The following is a 19907-nucleotide window of genomic DNA, read 5'->3' as shown; positions in this document are numbered from 1 at the left end:
TAACAGACTCTCCCAACACTACCTGTTTATTAACTACCAATAAAAAAAATACCTGAAGGAGAAAACACCTAGTAAATTCATCTCTTTAATGTACAAAACAACATGAAAATAATATACACAACATGTACACCAACTTATCTTATGCAACACTAGTCTTAATTGCCCTGCAGTGACCACCACCCACATGTTAGGTTAATCTAGTGAGCTGCAATGTCCCTGCCTCAACCTGGACACTGGGAGGAGGAAGGCAGCTTGATACCACCATGTACAGTTTTGCCTCCCTTGCCACCAACACCCACACCAAGCTGTCTCACTCCTGACTTCACAAATCCCAGACTGTCATAATTCCTGACCTCTTCACTACTACATCAATCACTTCACTACTCTCTGCCACATCCTTTTGAATTATTAACCATTCTAAGACATCTTCCCTTGTTTTTCCTTGACTATTTGACTATAATAAGCCATGCATTATCTGAAACATCTTTCTTGAATTACTAACCACTCTCAAGATATATTTTCTTAAGCCACAGTCACATGTAAATATTGTACTTATCAGAAATTGCAAAATCTATTCTTTTTATCCACTTCTCATGTTATTAAAGATCTCACATATTGCTCTTACTGCTCCGAATTGCTGCACATCCCAATGAAAAGGTAAACGCAACTCTGATCCCCATTCCATGACTTGTATGGTCAACATCATCATTACTGTCATCATCTTTATCCTCTGTTACAAGACTAGACAAGTGATGAGTCTCTCCAATACCTTTCCTAATACTCATCTTTTTCATGTCTCCCTTCACACACCATCTCCAGTTCTTCCTTAGTTTTTGGTCTTCCAACTGGTTTTCCTTCCAACTAGGGTCTGCATTCTGAAACGCTTTGCTCTCTCACCATGACTATTTTCAAAGGCCACAGAGATGTTAGCCAAATTATCAAGTGTTTTTTCTCCTGTTAATACAATAGAAATCTTGTTAATCTGTCACTAGAACCCAAAAAACATCCTCAAAATACCAAAATAACTTCAAGCATAGCCTTTTCAAAGTAGTGGAGGTTTGCCAATGTGTTTCCAGCAAAGTGTTTCAGAATCTTGTCCTGACTACGACTCCAACACTAATCTGAGTACATGGCATGACAGAAGCAGCTCACAGTGACCCAGCACAGTGAGACAGGAGAGGCTACAACCCAAACCAGCTGGGCACACCCGGCCTGTTGGTGTTCCGCTGAGATTTCTGCTTCCATTCCTTCTCGAGAATCTTCATGTCTTCTTTCTGCTTCTCCCTCTCCTGTTCCTTGGCTTCAGGGAAAAGATTTGGAAACTCAAACTTCTCTCCCTTGGGCTGAAATAAGAATATGGAATGCACTTAGTATTGCTGGTATGAAATTTTAATAAAGGAATTACTATGACAACTATGAAAAGACTCAGTAATTGGGTTGTTTGTGTTAAGTCATTAGAGAGCTTTAAAAGATAAGACAAATTAAAGGATGGGGATGACAGATGGAAACAGGTAAGCAAGTTTCATACAGGGACTGCCACATATAGGCCTGATGGCTTCTTGCAGCTTCCCTTATTTTCTGATGTTTTTATACTACAGAACAATTAAAGCAAGTGTGATCCAAACAAAAAAAGAACACATCTCAGATTTCTATGGGGACACAATGTGTGGCATATTATAACAATTTCATAACTATTAAAATCTGCAAGCTCCATCTTTATCAATTTCATGTTTCCTTTCCCATATCTCAGTATTTACTTATCCACTTGTGTGTGTGCATGCTTACAGTTCTCCACACAGGAATAAGGAAGGACAGCCACAGGACACTCACCAGGGTTATGTACACCACCTTGTAATCATCATCCTTCACAACGTACCCTCCCACTGAAGTCCGGGACAATTTACCTGAATAAAAGACAGAGGACATTAAAAAAAAGGATATAATGATAAGCTATTGAATATATATATATATATATATATATATATATATATATATATATATATATATATATATATATATATATATATATATATATATATATATAGGCAGAGAGAGAAAAAGAGAGACATTTACTCTTTTAATCAATTCCTGGCCTTCTCTTCTTACTACATGACCAAACTTTCTCATTTTTTATCTTCCTATCACCTCTGCAATGCACTCCACCCCTACTCCTGACCCAACAACACCCAGTAACTCAAACTTGGATTCTTTCAAGAGGGAGGTTTCAAGTCACTTATCCTTTCATTTTTGACAACTGCTTCTGACTGTTTGGGAACTGGCACCCCTGAGCCATTTTTTCTTATATATATATATATATATATATATATATATATATATATATATATATATATATATATATATATATATATATATATATATATATATATATATATATATATATATATATATATATATATATATATATAAGAAAAAAACCCATCCTTGAAGCACCCAAGCCTCACCCATCCTGACGTGGGTGACAACATGCTCCACAGGGATGTTGTATATCTTCTCCAGGTAGTTCTTGATGTCAATCTTGGTCATCTGCATCGACACGTGGAACTGGACCACGTTGGCAGGCAGCGGGTCACGGGGCTTGACAAGTTTCATGAAGAAGTTGGGCAGGAACACCCTCAGCTGGGGGTTTCCGAATTGATACAATGGATACCTGAAGAGAGTGGAAGTTGTAATGTCATTGAAGTTATGAGGTTCCTTGTGTATTATGAATGTAACTTTAACCTATTAATTTTAAGATTATGACTGTTTATTTGTGGGAAAAATAAGATATCTTTTCAAATCATTATCTAAAAAATGAAGGAATGGGTAGTGAAATTAATGAGCTAAATCAATCCTAATTAAAATAAAAAATTGAAATTAAAAAGTCCATGTGAACTACTTTCACTATCTTTTAGGATGAAATCAATATCGTTTCATCCAATCTTTTTCATCCTGTCTCTCAAACACCTATTTTCTTCCATGCCTGGGACCCCAATTCTCCACAAGTGCCTACCACGTACCTACTCCCTGAAATAGCCTACCAATCACCCCAGAGACCTCAATCACCCATGAAAGGTCCTAGTGGCTGAACTGATCCCTGCCGTGACAGTTAGGAGGGCCTGCAACTTATGGCCGGCTAGCTGCGGGTGACCTGTGTCTTCATTATGCTGTCCCCGTGTATCCCCGCCAGGTGAGACTCATTAACAGGTGATACAACAAAGTAACAATCCCAGGTACACGTAGGTTAAGTTACAATGCCTTGGTATAAATTATGTAGTTAGATGAAGGGTGATGCGAGACAATGCTTGTGACTGGAATATTTGGGTGTTTGTATTGGTAAATGAGTATTAATGCGTGTAATTGTGTGATATACTGTCTTTTGAGTGTTTCTAATGGCCGGATAATGGTTTAATTGAGAGAAAATAGCTTAATTCCTACTTACCATCTCGTGGACATGTTGTTGTGCTGAGGCAATTTCGGTCCACTGCTATTTCGGACCAGCTGGAATTAGTGATACCGCTCATTTAACGTATTAATCCTGACTTGAACATCGCCAAAAAGATTTTATTTTGATATGGAAATAATGTGCACTAAGTGTCATGCTAAATCATAACTGTGGGCCGAGTTGCTAATGCTAGTACTTGCTTCGGCGCTAAACTGGAAAGAGATGGAGCCAAAGCGTGATTGTTTTTCCACTCAGCCTTTCACTTCCCCTGATCTTTGGTGAATTAATTTATCGGCATGTAGAAGCTTCCATGTGAAGAGCGGTGGTTGACTTAGAACAGTGGTTCTTAACTCCTGGTTCGCCAAGCCATTTCAATGGGTCTCCAATGATTTTTTTTTTTTTCCAATATACTTGATCAAAATGTTATCAAAGTATTAATCCTATGTATAGGATACCTAAATCATTAACATATAAGGCTGACCAAATAACAGAGACAGACAATTTGAGGTGAAAAAAAAAACATTTTAAATATAATTTGAATTTTAAATAAGAGTGTTTGTGAAGAAATATGGATTGCCATGGTCACTCTGGTCAGGAATCTGTGTCGCAGGCAAAGAAGGTTAAGAACCAGTGTCTGCATTTATAAAAGTGCTCAGATTTAAACCTAAAGTTGTACTGAACTAGGAAAAAAATGAGAATGAGACTGAGATTTTGTCCGAAGGCATCACCTGGCTCACACAAAACCAAAGTTAGTCGTGCTGACTAACAACAACATCCCTACATGCAACAAAACTTACCAAAACACACTCAAAATACACTCAAAACATCCAAAAGACAACCAAAACACATCACAACACCCCAAAATACCCACTACACTCACCTAAACACAACCAAATATTGAATATTCACTCAAAACACCCCGTAACATCTAAAAACATCCAAATAACCCACCCCAACCACGCTAAATTTATCCAAAACACACTCAAAGCACCCCAATATACCTAAAACTCATCCAAACACACTCAAAAGGTTTAAAACACCCAAAATACACTACAACACCCCAAAACTCATCAAACACACCCAAAACACATCAAAAAATGCAAAACACACTTAAAGCACCACTCAACACCACAAACACGCCACAAACACACCCTTAAAGACCCAAAACTACTTGCACACAATCAAATACACCTCAAAAGACCCAACACACACACCCAAACTCACCGAAACATTTAAAACAGAAAATAAACCCAAAAGAAACTCACTACACCTCAATATACCCCCAAACACACCCATAACACACAAAAACATCCCACAATATACTCAAAACACCCCACACGACTCAAACCACTTACATTATAACTAAAAACATCTTAAACCACATTTAAAACACCCAAAATTCACCCAAAACACAATGATAACAGCAAATATACACCCAAAACACACCTAAACACCACCAAAATACACTCTAAACACCCCACAACATTCCTACATACATCCTAAACACGTAAAACACCCAAAACACACCAAATATTAAAGAGAACTGCAGCGCAGCAAGGGAAACTAAGCTAAATATTGTTTACCTGTTTTGCCTCCTCCTCCATTTCTTTTTATTTCTTCCTTCTCCTCTTTCATTTCTCTTATTTTCTTTTTTCTACTACAACTATCTACACGCCTGACTTTAGAAACAGCTGGAAACACTTGGAAAACACTGGAAATTACGGTAAATATTGAGGAGAGACTGGGGCAGACCGGGTCCCGAATCTTTGATGACGTCACAGGCTTGGTGCCGGCGCCCCGCTGCCATACGTACGTAACATATTTCATTTTGAAATTGACCCATAGAAAAAATGAAGCTGGGCTCGAATGCATTATATATTCTGACTTGACAGTTACTTTAATTAATATTCACAATATCAAAACACCTCCAGTCTCAGTAGTTATAAAGAAATATTATGTGAAATATGGAAAAAGTGTTGGAAATTTTGACACCATTAAAAACACTGAAAAGTCCACCTATTCCACTTTACACTGGTAAAAAAACATTTTAAAAAATCTGAACTATTTTTTTAAATAATGCACACTTAGTTACAAGCTACAATAAAAAAATAAAGAAGCTAAAAAATGACAAAATCACCACTTTCAGCGGGACAATAAGCCTATTCAAATTCCACATACTTAACTCAACAGGAACGCAACATACTTTAAAAATCATAAACGATTTTTTGAAGCAATAAAATCTTCATTAAAGCCTCAAATAAAAAAGCCAAAAACCAGGCTGGGTAAATTTCACCGTACAAACTGCCCCTTATTTACATAAAAAAACAACACCAAATTTAGCACATTTACTTAACTGAAGCAAGAAAAACACTTCAAAAGCAACGAAATATTTTTAGAAACCATAAAATCTTACTATACAAGCCAAATAAATTAATTCAGAAAAATTCTAAAAAATATTGGAACCAACAAGCCGGAACAGGTGCCAGTCCATCATGGCGGCCCTCGGGGGCGACCTCAGTGGGGGGGCCGGCGGCCATGTTGCCTTATTTACTCCTATATAACACTAAAACCAGGCAATGACGGATATATCTGACCAGCGGATATGAAGGCTAGACATGTGGATCCATCTTGTGATATGTTAGGCTTACAATAAGTGAGAGAGGAGGCAAATAATGGCTAATAACACAGCTGACGGCTTGTTTACATATTGGCGAACATTAAATATTTGAATAAATTTCCAACTCTTTCCAGACTCAGACATAAACAAAACCTAAATATAAATAATTAACCCCTAAAAAAACTAAATAACGAATAATGAATCCTAAATAAACGAATACAAGACACTACAGGGAGGATTAGGATGTTGTGAAGGCAGTAAGGCTGACTGAGGAGAGACTGGCCCTGCTGGACTCACCTTACGTACTCGTGCCTCTCTGGTGATGCTTGACGGTGCTTGGTGCAGGAAGAAGGTGTCAGGAAGACGGAAACACTGGTTAATAGAGCGTGTAGGGCAAGATTGACCAGTGCTGACCAAAACACTGTAGCCAGCCAGCCGCTCGCCGTGGTAACTCCCCAGCGCCACCTGTCACTGATCCAACACCCACCCACCCATCCACACACACACACACACACACACAAAAGTTGACATGCTATCAAATAATATGTCAAATAATATAAATATCCTCACTTCCTGACTCTCCTTTCCCCACTCCACCCCCGATAAGTGATTATGAACGCAATCTACACTCAGTGCGGCACCGTGTCACCGCAGCAAACACGAACCAGGGCAGAATAGGCTCAACTGAAATGCTCCTACTCTCTCTCTCTCTCTCTCTCTCTCTCTCCTCACGACTGTTTTTCAAAGCTATAAAGATGATTTTCAGGGTTTTCAATGGTGTTTCTCCTGTTATTAATGTAGAAATGTTGTTAATCTGTCACTAAAACCGTAAAAATACCCTTGAAGACCTGTGCAACTACTGACAGAGAGAGAGAGAGAGAGAGAGAGAGAGAGAGAGAGAGAGAGAACTAGCAATAACACACACACACATACACACACCAGTGCATTTATAAACCAAATTTCCCGCACTTTTTCAATGCCTAGGAAGGAGGGAGCGCGAGAGATAAGACGAGATATCCTTCAAAGCCTAATATTTTCCCAAATATTACAGGACGGAGGGCAGATTTTCCTTTATGTTTTACTGACTTTCTACAAAAAAAAATAAATAACTAAATTACCATCGAACAAAGAAACAAGGGACAAAACATAAATAAACAATAGAAAAAAATATTAAAACAGAAGAAAAACAACCACCAAAGAAATAAACTAACAGGAATGTCACGTACAGATGTGTGTGTGTGTGTGTGCTCAGTAAAGATCTGTCAACCACAATCTGTCATGTTTCTGAGGTCCGGAGAGAACAGCTGTGACTAATAACTGGTAAATATAGGTGCTGGCCTGATAAGACAATGGAAGCCCCTATGCGGGGTGTATGAACCGCAGATAAGTAGTGTGTAGCAGATACTAATCTAAGACGGTGGCCTGGTACTTATTGCTTTGGCTGAGGTCTGAGTGGAGCTGTATATATTCATATTCAGTTGCTTATTTTCTGGTCCACATATCGGAACATCACCATAATTTAATCGTCTGTCAGCAAGCGAGGCGTTCGGTGAATTGCGTCGTCAGTTTGATGAAAGAAAGTTACTGGGTTCACAGGCGTCACCACCTCGGTACCATGGGAGGCGTTTTGCAAGGCTTGGTGCTGCTGCTGACGCCGCCTCTGCTCATTCATGGCTGCAAGCCCATCGTGATCAACACTTGGAACTTTACCAACGCCACAGCCAAAGGTGAGATCCAGGGTGGTTTTCATCTCTCCTTAATTAATGTGCGCTTTATGAATGTTGGCAGCACATACCAGTAAGCTTGCTATAGAGAAAAGCCAGGGGTGAGATCGAGGATTCATGTAATCTTAGTTGGCTGAATGTAGCGGTAAGGCTACACAAGTGTGCTGAACCCACAGCTTGGGAGATCCTGCGGCAGGGCGAAGGCACGGCGGTGGACGCGGTGGAGCGAGGGTGCACTGTGTGCGAGGAGCTGCAGTGTGACGGCACCGTGGGGTTTGGAGGCAGCCCAGATGAGACAGGAGAGACCACACTCGATGCTATGATTATGGACGGGTGAGGGGAAAAGCTTATTCTGAAACTCTTTGCCCTCTCTCACCAAGACTATTTTCCTTATTCTGAAACTTATTCTGAAACTTATCCCTTATTCTGAAACTCTTTGCCCTCTCTCACCAAGACTATTTTCCAGGGCCACAGAGATGATTAGCCGGATTCTCAAGTGTGTTTCTCCTGCTAATAATGTAAAAATCTTGTTAATATGTCACTAGAATATCCGTGTCACTTGTAAACTAGAGCCTTTTGAGAGTAGTGGAGATGCAGGACAGAAATGTTTCAGAATATGGTCCTGGGAATTGCTCACAGGTTGAATGGCTTCTCATGAATGCTTAGTAACATGAAAACTGAAAATATTGATGCCATGTGAACGAACGTAATGAGGGTATGATGCCCTGCAGGACCACTCATGATGTGGGCGCCGTGGCGGACCTGCGCAGAGTGAAGGGGGCCATGGCCGTGGCCCGCAGCGTGATGGAACACACCACACACACCCTGTTAGTGGGGGAGCAGGCCACGCGCTTCGCCCTCATGATGGGCTTCCCCGAGGAGAACCTGACCACTCCTGCCTCGGTGAAGATGCACGAGGAGTGGCTCAGGAACAACTGTCAGCCTAACTTCTGGGTGAACGTGTCGCCAGACCCCACCACCTCCTGCGGACCCTACCAGCCTAGTAATGCAAGCAAGAATACTAAGGAATCTACTGCCAAGGAGGGAGGCAACTTCAGCCAACTCAACCACGACACCATTGGAATGATCGCCCTCGATTCCCAGGGCCACATAGCTGGTGGAACTTCAACTAACGGTGCGCGCAACAAGATTCCAGGCAGGGTAGGAGACTCGCCCATCCCAGGCAGCGGCGCCTATGTAGACAAGTTTGTGGGAGGGGCAGCGGCCACAGGTGACGGCGACGTGATGATGAGGTTCCTGCCAGCCCTGGTCGCTGTGGAGGGGATGCGTGCAGGCTTGAGTCCCCACAAAGCAGCAGAGATGGCCATCTACAGAGTGGCTCAGTATTACCCAGACTTCATGGGCGCCGTGGTGGCTCTCAATATGAAAGGAGAGTACGGTGCCGCTTGTCATGGCATCGACCACTTTCCTTACTCCGTGGCCAGTAGAGAAACTGATGTCGTAGAGGTGAAGACAACTTCCTGCGTAGAATAACATTCCACCCCAGAGAGAGAGAGGTTTCAATTCCATAGCATGTCTTATATTTTATATGGCCTTTATATATACAATTGTTACAACTCGTTACAAGTATTCATGTTACGTCTACCTGTGTCAAAGTTTTGGTTCCCCAGCTTGGGATCAGCCGTGGGTTACAGAGAGAATGGAGGCTGACGGCCCACCTATTGTGCTCAGATCCACATTACCATCTCACTAAAACTTTTTCCTTGGTTATGGTTACGGACTCAAGTCATGATTCTTTACTTGCAAGTTTTATTTCTATTAAAATTGAAGTATATTTCCATGTTTGTATTGAACCTCTAGCCTTAATGAATATTGTGAAAATTGATAACCTTCAATACTAAAGAAAATGAAACATGGTTACTCAACTGTTCTCTGCAACATGTGTGCAGTCATCATAATAATGAGAAAAGTGAATATTAAGAGATTATTCAACTATTTCTTGTGCAACTGTCTGTTTCTGCTTCTTCATCTGTCTGTTCCTGCTTGTTCATTTGTCTAATCCTGCTTGTTCTTCTATCTATTCCTGCTTATTCATCTGTCTAATCCTGCTTGTTTTTCTATCTATTCCTGCTTGTTCAACTGTCTGTTCCTGTATGTTCATCTATCTGTTCGTGCTTTTTCAACTGTCTGTTCCTGCTTGTTTCTCTGTATATCCTTTGTTCAGCTGTCTGTCTATTTTCTGACTAGCGGTACTTCCTTCTGTTCAACTGTCTATCAGCATGTTCAGCTATCTATCCTGACATGAGTGGAAGCTGCAGCCATAGCAGAAGCAGTGGTAGTGATGATAGGAGTAGTGGCAGCAACAACAGTGGCATCATCTCTGAGGAACTTGAGGTCATCCTTGGCGAACTTGAAGAAGATGAGGTAGAGGAGGGCAGCCAGGCCACACACCACTGCCGGAATGATGTCGTCAGTCAGGGAGAACCACACCAGTTGCAGGCAGTTGAAGGTGATGATTCCCATAGTACAGAACCACCACATCCATTCCGGGCCGCGTGTTTCTTCGTATCGTTTCTGTGAAGTAGGTGTGGCATGAGGAACAGTCTCTTTATGAATTATTACTATTACCATTACTATCACACACACACACACACACACACACACAAAGAAGCAGCAGCACCAATAATACTAGTAATAGTAGTAATAGTAGTCGTGTATTTATTTATATACCAGGCCGGCAATCCCACACAGGCCGGCCTTGTAGAGGCACCATACACACACACACACACACACACACACACACACATTAGTAGTATTAGTAGTAATAGTCTGTTTATCTATATAGCAGGCCGCCAATTCCATACGAGGGAGACTAAACACGGCACCACACACACACACACACATATAATTCAAACTTAATAATAATGATAATAATAATAATAACAACTGCTACTACTACTACTACTACTACTACACTTCCTCACACACACACTTCCATTCTTCCTTTTTCCTTCTCCTACTACCACAATCTATGCATTTCACTCTGGGAATACATGGAAATGCCCAGAAAATCATGGAAATTCAGCGAAATATTGGCAAAGAGACAAGGGCAGGGAGGAGAGGAAGTAGTCTGTGTCTTGATGACGTCCTGATTTCATGGTGGGGGATCAGAACGGGGCTGCCCTCTTCCACTTATTTAACCCTGATTTGAGGCATTTTAGGGGTTATTTATATATTTTGGTTGTTAATTCTGATTTTAATTTACGTATGAGTCTGGAAATACCCGGAAGTTTATTCAAATATTAATGTGCAGACAAGGAGGGAGGCAAGGAAAATGTGCGTCTCGGTACTCATATTTATGTAACGTAATACATTTTGAAAATCGTGACAAGAAAAAGACGCCCAGACTGGAATGCACTACATATTCTGACTTTCCATATATTTTAACTAATACCCATAATATAAAATGATTTCCGAACTCAGTAATAATAACAAAATCTCCAAAAAACAAACTTTTACAAACGGCGCCACAAAAAAAGAATAAATAGATAAATAAAAATATATATATATATATCGAAATGGAAAACACAGCCAGACTAGATTCTATTACATATTCTGAATACAAAAAAATACTTTCTATATAAAGAAAAATTCCTCGCAGTATAAAAAAAAAAAAATTCAGATGCAACAACGGAATAGCTTGAAATTTGAAAATACTCATTGCTAGGCTAGATTTTATTGGATATTGTTAGCGGGTACATGTTTCTTGTATTTTTTAAGTCTTAAATTAAATACCAAAACAATCCTAGGTGTGCTAATAAAAAAAAAGAAAATAGTGACAATAAATAAAATGACGAATTGGTTATTTTGTCCAGAAACAAAAACGCAGCTAGACTAGATTTTATTACACATTATAACTTTTTTTATGTTCTTCTAATAATAAATCAAATATCAAAACAACGCCAACTTCATTAATAAAAATGAAAAAGAAAATAATTATCTGGTGACAAAATTTTTAATTTTATTTATTTATTTTCTTTCTTTTTTTTTTTTTTCGTCCTCTTCTCTGTACCTCCTCCACCTCTTCCCTCCTCCTCACAGTCATCCCTTACCCTCCACCACCTCCTCCTCTCCCTCCTCCTACACACCAAATCTTTATATCGCCATGAAACACTTGGAAAGCCCTGAAAATTGCGTTAAATATTGACGGGGGAGAGACGGGAATCTGTTACCGTAGCAACGGCGGGACGGGAAGAGTTCGACGGGGCTTGGCGGTGCTCGGCAGGGCCGGGCGCCAAGGATACCTTGGTGGTGTTATGGTGGTGTTGTAATAACAATGCATTCCCACCCGCTTCACTGCCCTGTGTGTGTGTGTGTGTGTGTGTGTGTGTGTGTTGGTATTTGTGTCGCGGGTCAGAGACGAGTCACAAAGCTGTATAATTGGTATTGAACCATTTGACTGCCACCTGGCACACCTTTCCCTAATTACCATTCACTCTGAAACATCTTTAATTTTCTTACAGCCACATCCAATCTGTTAAACTGGGTAGAAATTGAATTTTTTCTTCCATCCATAACTTTTTTGCAGATGCTTATAAAGATTTTATATATTGCACATGGTGGTGATAATTGTCTCGTATCAAACTGAAAGGGTTAAAGCAGTAATCAATGTGTGTGTGTGTGTGTGTGTGTGTGTGGTGCTTTATCTGGGTCACCTTGTGTGGGATAGTTGGCCTGCACAAAGTTTTTTTTTTTTTTCTTTTTAGCCCTTCCGTTTGCCCAGACCCCCTCTTACGCTATAAAATAAATAAATAAACAAATGCATACAGTTTTTCAAGGCTTTCAGGGATAATTATTCGGGTTGAAAGTAAGGCATTGAAATATTTGAGAATGCGACACAATAAACAACGTAATAGATGAAACAAGACGCTCCAAAGACCTTTAATCTCCAAATATTGACTGTCTTATAATCAACGACATGTGAGAGAAAGATAGCAGTAAGAAAATCCCTCAGAAATCCATCAGTTTGTCTCACCTCATGAAACAGGAAGAGCAGGCGACCAGTCAACCCAAGGTACACTCCAGTCAGTATGGACATTCCCACATTGAGCGACGCCACTGAAAAGGGAATGTGGTATGGTAGAACTACAAAGGATCAGTCACAGAGGAAAATGCAAGGGAGAGAAACAATATCGTAACTTGGTGGTTATCGTACACTGGCAAATCTCTCAGGCATCTGCTTATCGCTCATTTCAGGTCAAGCGTATTCCCATCTGTTTGACGGGGTGGTTAGATCTGTATCTCCCTACCTCTCCCATCTTCAGTAAATCCCATGCCCTCATTATTTAGCCTGCCACTTCTTACTTTGACGTTCAGGATGGTTGTAAAGGTTGTTCGAGGGGAAAAGTCACGAAATCTCGCCTTCCATCAAGTATGCGTTTGGTGGAAGGAAATATTTTGGAGCTTACGCGTCTGTGTAAGGCAGGGATTGATGTGACAGGCTGATAACTAAGAGATTTGCCAGTGTATGATAATCATCCGCTAGTTACGATAGGATGATGGATGCGCAATTATTACAGCTCCTTCTTTGGCACTGGCAAATATTTCCAGCATCACCACAGAAGCTAATGACAAGACAGACAGAACATATTACAGGAGAAAAGGAGAGAATAAGATAAATATGGCCATTCTTAAACCTTACTACATATTCTCTAAAACTGACAAGCATTACCACACAAGTCAATGGCCTTGTATTATGACAGACAGAAGAGATCACAGGAGCAAAAGAAAAAATATGACGGCTAGTTTTCATTCTGGCCACTCTTAAACTTCACTTCATAATCCTTAATACAGACACGCATTCTCAGCATCGCCACATCTCACCTTGGCTGTCAAAGTGCTCAGGATTCACAACCAGACTCAGCATTACCAGATGGCCCACGATTTGTATTAAGGCCACCAGCTGAGGGAGAGGAAAGGTTGAATTAGAAGAGGATGCCCTATATTGTAACAAATCATCACACATACAAGAGGTAATGACAAGTATTCAGAAATGCTTTGCTCTCTCATAAAGACTATTCTCCAAGGCCACAGAAACGATTAGCCAGATTCCCAAGTGTGTTTATCCTTTTATTAACGTAGGAATCTTGTTATACTTGGCACTAAAGCCACAAAAAAACACCCTTAAAACATGTGAACTTCAACGACAGCCCTTTCGAAAGTAGTGGAGGTGTGGTACAGAATTGTCTCAGAATACAGATGGTAGAAAGCTGGGATGTATTAAGTAAGAAGCCGTGTGTGTGTGTGTGTGTGTGTGTGTAAGCAGTACACGTAGGGTTTACAGAAAATAGATAATAATTCAATGAAGAAATAATGACGTATAGTGATAGTTTTCCGATTTAGGTGATAGGAATTAAAGTGAAATGTATCAGACTTGAGAAAGATGTAAATTTCACATGTGATGACCTCACTGGACGACGCCAGGGTACAGAGGCTCCCAACAACAACAACAACATATTCTGAACCACTGCACAGCACCTCCACTACTTTCAAAGGCTCTAAATGAAGTTGGACGGGTTTTTAAAGTTGTTTTTGTATGGTTCTGGTGACATATTAACAAGATTTCTACATTATTAGCAAGGGAAACACTCTTGAGAAGTCTATTAATGATTTGGCCTTTGAAAATAGTCTGGTGAGAGAGCAAAGCGTTCCAGAATACGGACAACAGCTTCATACCTCGCTTAGAAACCCGAGCACATATACACGACGCCTCACTCCCGGCACAGTAATGGTGTTTCTTTTCCTCTCTGCCATGACCTCGGATTCTTACTGATCTCCTTGTCACGCCTCCAGGTCACCAGTACCCAAGTATAATCCTCAGGTAGTCCCACGGCTGCCCGGATGTCTATTTCTGTCGTTTCACGTGTCCTGCTGCTTCTCTCTGCCTTGTCTGGCTCGTTCTCTGCTTTGTCAGGTTTCGTTTGTCACTTTTTTTCCCCTTCTCTATTCATCGGTGGGTTTTACTGTTCCAGATCTCGCTTTTTTTTTATTTCTGCACTTATTTGTGTTTTTATTCTTCCAAATTTCGTCCTTCAGTCTTTCTTTTTCTATTTATCTTACGGTACTTTATTTATTTATTTTTATCTCCACCTAATTGAATTTGTAATAGTGTTCCATCTTATCCTCCAGCTGCTATATGATGTAATTGTTTGCTCCTCGTCTCTATTTACGTGCTCTAAGTTATTTATCAAGCTAACACGCCAGTCACTCCCTCTGTAGTGCTCTCGTCTGTTCCTCTAAGTTAATACCTCATTCACTTCCTTACTCCTCCATTTCTATGTTCCTTGCCTTTCTCTCCTTTCCCTTCACTCCTTCACTTACCTATTACTCGCCTTTCGCTCCTTCATTTATTTATTCCTCGCTTTTCTCTCGTTTCCTTTCACTTCCTCACTCATCCACTTTATTCTCTTCTCGCCTTTCCTTTCACTCTCTTTCCCTCTAGTCACTCCACGAAGTAAACAGCATCAAATTCACAAATATTAGTTTCCAGAGGCTGAGAGACATAGCACCCCACAGTTAATTCACAGAAGAGGACACACAGCACATATTAAAAATACATCTTAGGATCGAGGAAGTGAACAAAGCAGTGTTGTATCGTTACTGCTAGGAGAGGGAAACGGCTATAGCTCTGTCACTTGTATCACGGGAGGAAGTAAGGTTCCGCTGGCTTAGGATAAGGCAAGGTATTAGGGTATTAACTGAGTGGAAGAGGGAGTAGGAGGGAGGGAAAAACACATAATGAAAACGAGAAAGTAAGGAATAAACAGAGTGTGGAAGAGGGGGAGAGGAAGGGAAGGAAAGGAGTTTGTGAGTGGTGGAAGAGCGTGAGAGGAAAAGGAGAGGAAGGATAGAGACAGAATCAAGGAATAAGGTGACAGTGTGAAAGAAGGAAAAGAAGAATAAGGAAAAGAAGGTATGAACTGAGATAGCGGAAGAGGGAGAGGAGGATGGAAAGGATGGAGACAGTATTAAGGAATAAACGGAGTGGTGGAAGAGAGAAAAAGTAGAGAAAAAATAACACAACATAAACAACATACAATAAGGAAGAAAAGTGTAATAAAGAAACAAAGTGTGAAAGGGAAACAATTAAGGAACAAACAGAAAATACAGAATGGGTTTTTTTCTTATATATATATATATATATATATATATATATATATATATATATATATATATATATATATATATATATATATATATATATATATATATATATATATAAGAAAAAAACCCATCCTTGAAGCACCCAAGCCTCACCCATCCTGACGTGGGTGACAACATGCTCCACAGGGATGTTGTATATCTTCTCCAGGTAGTTCTTGATGTCAATCTTGGTCATCTGCATCGACACGTGGAACTGGACCACGTTGGCAGGCAGCGGGTCACGGGGCTTGACAAGTTTCATGAAGAAGTTGGGCAGGAACACCCTCAGCTGGGGGTTTCCGAATTGATACAATGGATACCTGAAGAGAGTGGAAGTTGTAATGTCATTGAAGTTATGAGGTTCCTTGTGTATTATGAATGTAACTTTAACCTATTAATTTTAAGATTATGACTGTTTATTTGTGGGAAAAATAAGATATCTTTTCAAATCATTATCTAAAAAATGAAGGAATGGGTAGTGAAATTAATGAGCTAAATCAATCCTAATTAAAATAAAAAATTGAAATAAAAAAGTCCATGTGAACTACTTTCACTATCTTTTAGGATGAAATCAATATCGTTTCATCCAATCTTTTTCATCCTGTCTCTCAAACACCTATTTTCTTCCATGCCTGGGACCCCAATTCTCCACAAGTGCCTACCACGTACCTACTCCCTGAAATAGCCTACCAATCACCCCAGAGACCTCAATCACCCATGAAAGGTCCTAGTGGCTGAACTGATCCCTGCCGTGACAGTTAGGAGGGCCTGCAACTTATGGCCGGCTAGCTGCGGGTGACCTGTGTCTTCATTATGCTGTCCCCGTGTATCCCCGCCAGGTGAGACTCATTAACAGGTGATACAACAAAGTAACAATCCCAGGTACACGTAGGTTAAGTTACAATGCCTTGGTATAAATTATGTAGTTAGATGAAGGGTGATGCGAGACAATGCTTGTGACTGGAATATTTGGGTGTTTGTATTGGTAAATGAGTATTAATGCGTGTAATTGTGTGATATACTGTCTTTTGAGTGTTTCTAATGGCCGGATAATGGTTTAATTGAGAGAAAATAGCTTAATTCCTACTTACCATCTCGTGGACATGTTGTTGTGCTGAGGCAATTTCGGTCCACTGCTATTTCGGACCAGCTGGAATTAGTGATACCGCTCATTTAACGTATTAATCCTGACTTGAACATCGCCAAAAAGATTTTATTTTGATATGGAAATAATGTGCACTAAGTGTCATGCTAAATCATAACTGTGGGCCGAGTTGCTAATGCTAGTACTTGCTTCGGCGCTAAACTGGAAAGAGATGGAGCCAAAGCGTGATTGTTTTTCCACTCAGCCTTTCACTTCCCCTGATCTTTGGTGAATTAATTTATCGGCATGTAGAAGCTTCCATGTGAAGAGCGGTGGTTGACTTAGAACAGTGGTTCTTAACTCCTGGTTCGCCAAGCCATTTCAATGGGTCTCCAATGATTTTTTTTTTTTTTTCCAATATACTTGATCAAAATGTTATCAAAGTATTAATCCTATGTATAGGATACCTAAATCATTAACATATAAGGCTGACCAAATAACAGAGACAGACAATTTGAGGTGAAAAAAAAAACATTTTAAATATAATTTGAATTTTAAATAAGAGTGTTTGTGAAGAAATATGGATTGCCATGGTCACTCTGGTCAGGAATCTGTGTCGCAGGCAAAGAAGGTTAAGAACCAGTGTCCGCATTTATAAAAGTGCTCAGATTTAAACCTAAAGTTGTACTGAACTAGGAAAAAAATGAGAATGAGACTGAGATTTTGTCCGAAGGCATCACCTGGCTCACACAAAACCAAAGTTAGTCGTGCTGACTAACAACAACATCCCTACATGCAACAAAACTTACCAAAACACACTCAAAATACACTCAAAACATCCAAAAGACAACCAAAACACATCACAACACCCCAAAATACCCACTACACTCACCTAAACACAACCAAATATTGAATATTCACTCAAAACACCCCGTAACATCTAAAAACATCCAAATAACCCACCCCAACCACGCTAAATTTATCCAAAACACACTCAAAGCACCCCAATATACCTAAAACTCATCCAAACACATTCAAAAGGTTTAAAACACCCAAAATACACTACAACACCCCAAAACTCATCAAACACACCCAAAACACATAAAAAAATGCAAAACACACTTAAAGCACCACTCAACACCACAAACACGCCACAAACACACCCTTAAAGACCCAAAACTACTTGCACACAATCAAATACACCTCAAAAGACCCAACACACACACACCCAAACTCACCGAAACATTTAAAACAGAAAATAAACCCAAAAGAAACTCACTACACCTCAATATACCCCCAAACACACCCATAACACACAAAAACATCCCACAATATACTCAAAACACCCCACACGACTCAAACCACTTACATTATAACTAAAAACATCTTAAACCACATTTAAAACACCCAAAATTCACCCAAAACACAATGATAACAGCAAATATACACCCAAAACACACCTAAACACCACCAAAATACACTCTAAACACCCCACAACATTCCTACATACATCCTAAACACGTAAAACACCCAAAACACACCAAATATTAAAGAGAACTGCAGCGCAGCAAGGGAAACTAAGCTAAATATTGTTTACCTGTTTTGCCTCCTCCTCCATTTCTTTTTATTTCTTCCTTCTCCTCTTTCATTTCTCTTATTTTCTTTTTTCTACTACAACTATCTACACGCCTGACTTTAGAAACAGCTGGAAACACTTGGAAAACACTGGAAATTACGGTAAATATTGAGGAGAGACTGGGGCAGACCGGGTCCCGAATCTTTGATGACGTCACAGGCTTGGTGCCGGCGCCCCGCTGCCATACGTACGTAACATATTTCATTTTGAAATTGACCCATAGAAAAAATGAAGCTGGGCTCGAATGCATTATATATTCTGACTTGACAGTTACTTTAATTAATATTCACAATATCAAAACACCTCCAGTCTCAGTAGTTATAAAGAAATATTATGTGAAATATGGAAAAAGTGTTGGAAATTTTGACACCATTAAAAACACTGAAAAGTCCACCTATTCCACTTTACACTGGTAAAAAAACATTTTAAAAAATCTGAACTATTTTTTTAAATAATGCACACTTAGTTACAAGCTACAATAAAAAAATAAAGAAGCTAAAAAATGACAAAATCACCACTTTCAGCGGGACAATAAGCCTATTCAAATTCCACATACTTAACTCAACAGGAACGCAACATACTTTAAAAATCATAGACGATTTTTTGAAGCAATAAAATCTTCATTAAAGCCTCAAATAAAAAAGCCAAAAACCAGGCTGGGTAAATTTCACCGTACAAACTGCCCCTTATTTACATAAAAAAACAACACCAAATTTAGCACATTTACTTAACTGAAGCAAGAAAAACACTTCAAAAGCAACGAAATATTTTTAGAAACCATAAAATCTTACTATACAAGCCAAATAAATTAATTCAGAAAAATTCTAAAAAATATTGGAACCAACAAGCCGGAACAGGTGCCAGTCCATCATGGCGGCCCTCGGGGGCGACCTCAGTGGGGGAGCCGGCGGCCATGTTGCCTTATTTACTCCTATATAACACTAAAACCAGGCAATGACGGATATATCTGACCAGCGGATATGAAGGCTAGACATGTGGATCCATCTTGTGATATGTTAGGCTTACAATAAGTGAGAGAGGAGGCAAATAATGGCTAATAACACAGCTGACGGCTTGTTTACATATTGGCGAACATTAAATATTTGAATAAATTTCCAACTCTTTCCAGACTCAGACATAAACAAAACCTAAATATAAATAATTAACCCCTAAAAAAACTAAATAACGAATAATGAATCCTAAATAAACGAATACAAGACACTACAGGGAGGATTAGGATG

General features: G+C 39.7%; 3 protein-coding genes and 1 pseudogene across 15 annotated transcripts in view; 2 read left to right on the top strand and 2 right to left on the bottom strand.

The window, feature by feature from the left end:
• Nucleotides 1–72: 72 nt before the first annotated feature.
• On the bottom strand, nucleotides 73–6540 carry LOC135089842 (large ribosomal subunit protein uL23m-like). Of its 3 annotated transcripts, none has more exons than XM_063985960.1 (5): nucleotides 6366–6540; nucleotides 3440–3498; nucleotides 2463–2668; nucleotides 1831–1904; nucleotides 73–1343 (listed from the first exon to the last, which is right to left on the bottom strand). In XM_063985960.1, exons 2-5 carry the CDS (start codon nucleotides 3451–3453, stop codon nucleotides 1182–1184), a joined length of 456 nt encoding a protein of 151 aa, XP_063842030.1. In that variant the 5' UTR covers nucleotides 3454–3498; nucleotides 6366–6540; the 3' UTR covers nucleotides 73–1181. The 3 variants fall into 3 exon arrangements, with proteins under 3 accessions (XP_063842030.1, XP_063842029.1, XP_063842028.1); XM_063985959.1 differs by having other exon boundaries at nucleotides 6357–6539; XM_063985958.1 differs by lacking the exon at nucleotides 6366–6540 and adding an exon at nucleotides 5026–5078.
• On the top strand, nucleotides 3037–9578 carry LOC135089835 (N(4)-(Beta-N-acetylglucosaminyl)-L-asparaginase-like). Of its 3 annotated transcripts, none has more exons than XM_063985938.1 (4): nucleotides 3037–3187; nucleotides 7656–7786; nucleotides 7960–8116; nucleotides 8515–9578. In XM_063985938.1, exons 1-4 carry the CDS (start codon nucleotides 3162–3164, stop codon nucleotides 9275–9277), a joined length of 1077 nt encoding a protein of 358 aa, XP_063842008.1. In that variant the 5' UTR covers nucleotides 3037–3161; the 3' UTR covers nucleotides 9278–9578. The 3 variants fall into 3 exon arrangements, with proteins under 3 accessions (XP_063842008.1, XP_063842011.1, XP_063842010.1); XM_063985941.1 differs by having other exon boundaries at nucleotides 3182–3204; XM_063985940.1 differs by lacking the exon at nucleotides 3037–3187 and adding an exon at nucleotides 7400–7505.
• Nucleotides 9322–19907, bottom strand: part of LOC135089839 (large ribosomal subunit protein uL23m-like) — a 10830-nt gene continuing 244 nt past the window's right edge. For 2 of the 9 annotated variants that reach the window (XM_063985949.1, XM_063985952.1), the window contains exons 2-7: nucleotides 17038–17096; nucleotides 16061–16266; nucleotides 14480–15470; nucleotides 13628–13706; nucleotides 12780–12862; nucleotides 9322–10318 (exon numbers count right to left, since the gene is read on the bottom strand). In XM_063985949.1, the coding sequence (XP_063842019.1) occupies nucleotides 10028–10318; nucleotides 12780–12862; nucleotides 13628–13706; nucleotides 14480–14557 (531 nt within the window). In that variant the 5' untranslated portion in view covers nucleotides 14558–15470; nucleotides 16061–16266; nucleotides 17038–17096 and the 3' untranslated portion in view covers nucleotides 9322–10027. Of the gene's footprint in view, nucleotides 10319–12779; nucleotides 12863–13627; nucleotides 13707–14479; nucleotides 15471–16060; nucleotides 16267–17037; nucleotides 17097–18627; nucleotides 18727–19907 lie in introns of those variants that run through there. The other 7 variants (XR_010261662.1, XM_063985950.1, XM_063985951.1 and 4 more) reach the window with 7 other exon arrangements.
• LOC135089836 (N(4)-(Beta-N-acetylglucosaminyl)-L-asparaginase-like) overlaps nucleotides 16631–19907 on the top strand; it is a 6539-nt pseudogene continuing 3262 nt past the window's right edge.

Source organism: Scylla paramamosain, chromosome 33 (assembly GCF_035594125.1).
Source record: "Scylla paramamosain isolate STU-SP2022 chromosome 33, ASM3559412v1, whole genome shotgun sequence".
Classification (NCBI taxonomy): domain Eukaryota; kingdom Metazoa; phylum Arthropoda; class Malacostraca; order Decapoda; family Portunidae; genus Scylla; species Scylla paramamosain.
This window is presented reverse-complemented; position numbering and strand designations above follow the sequence as displayed.

Bases quoted from the DNA above. Each gene is read 5' to 3' on its own strand.
- LOC135089835 (XM_063985938.1), top strand. From the start codon at position 3,162: ATGCTGTCCCCGTGTATCCCCGCCAG. The intron at 3,188-7,655 runs GTGAGACTCATT...CTGGGTTCACAG, and splicing joins TCCCCGTGTATCCCCGCCAG to GCGTCACCACCTCGGTACCA. The intron at 7,787-7,959 runs GTGAGATCCAGG...CTGAACCCACAG, and splicing joins TACCAACGCCACAGCCAAAG to CTTGGGAGATCCTGCGGCAG.
- LOC135089842 (XM_063985958.1), bottom strand. From the start codon at position 5,046: ATGGAGGAGGAGGCAAAACAG. The intron at 2,669-3,439 runs GTAAGTAGGAAT...CACTCTCTTCAG, and splicing joins AACAACATGTCCACGAGATG to GTATCCATTGTATCAATTCG. The intron at 1,905-2,462 runs GTGAGGCTTGGG...TCTTTTATTCAG, and splicing joins TGTCACCCACGTCAGGATGG to GTAAATTGTCCCGGACTTCA.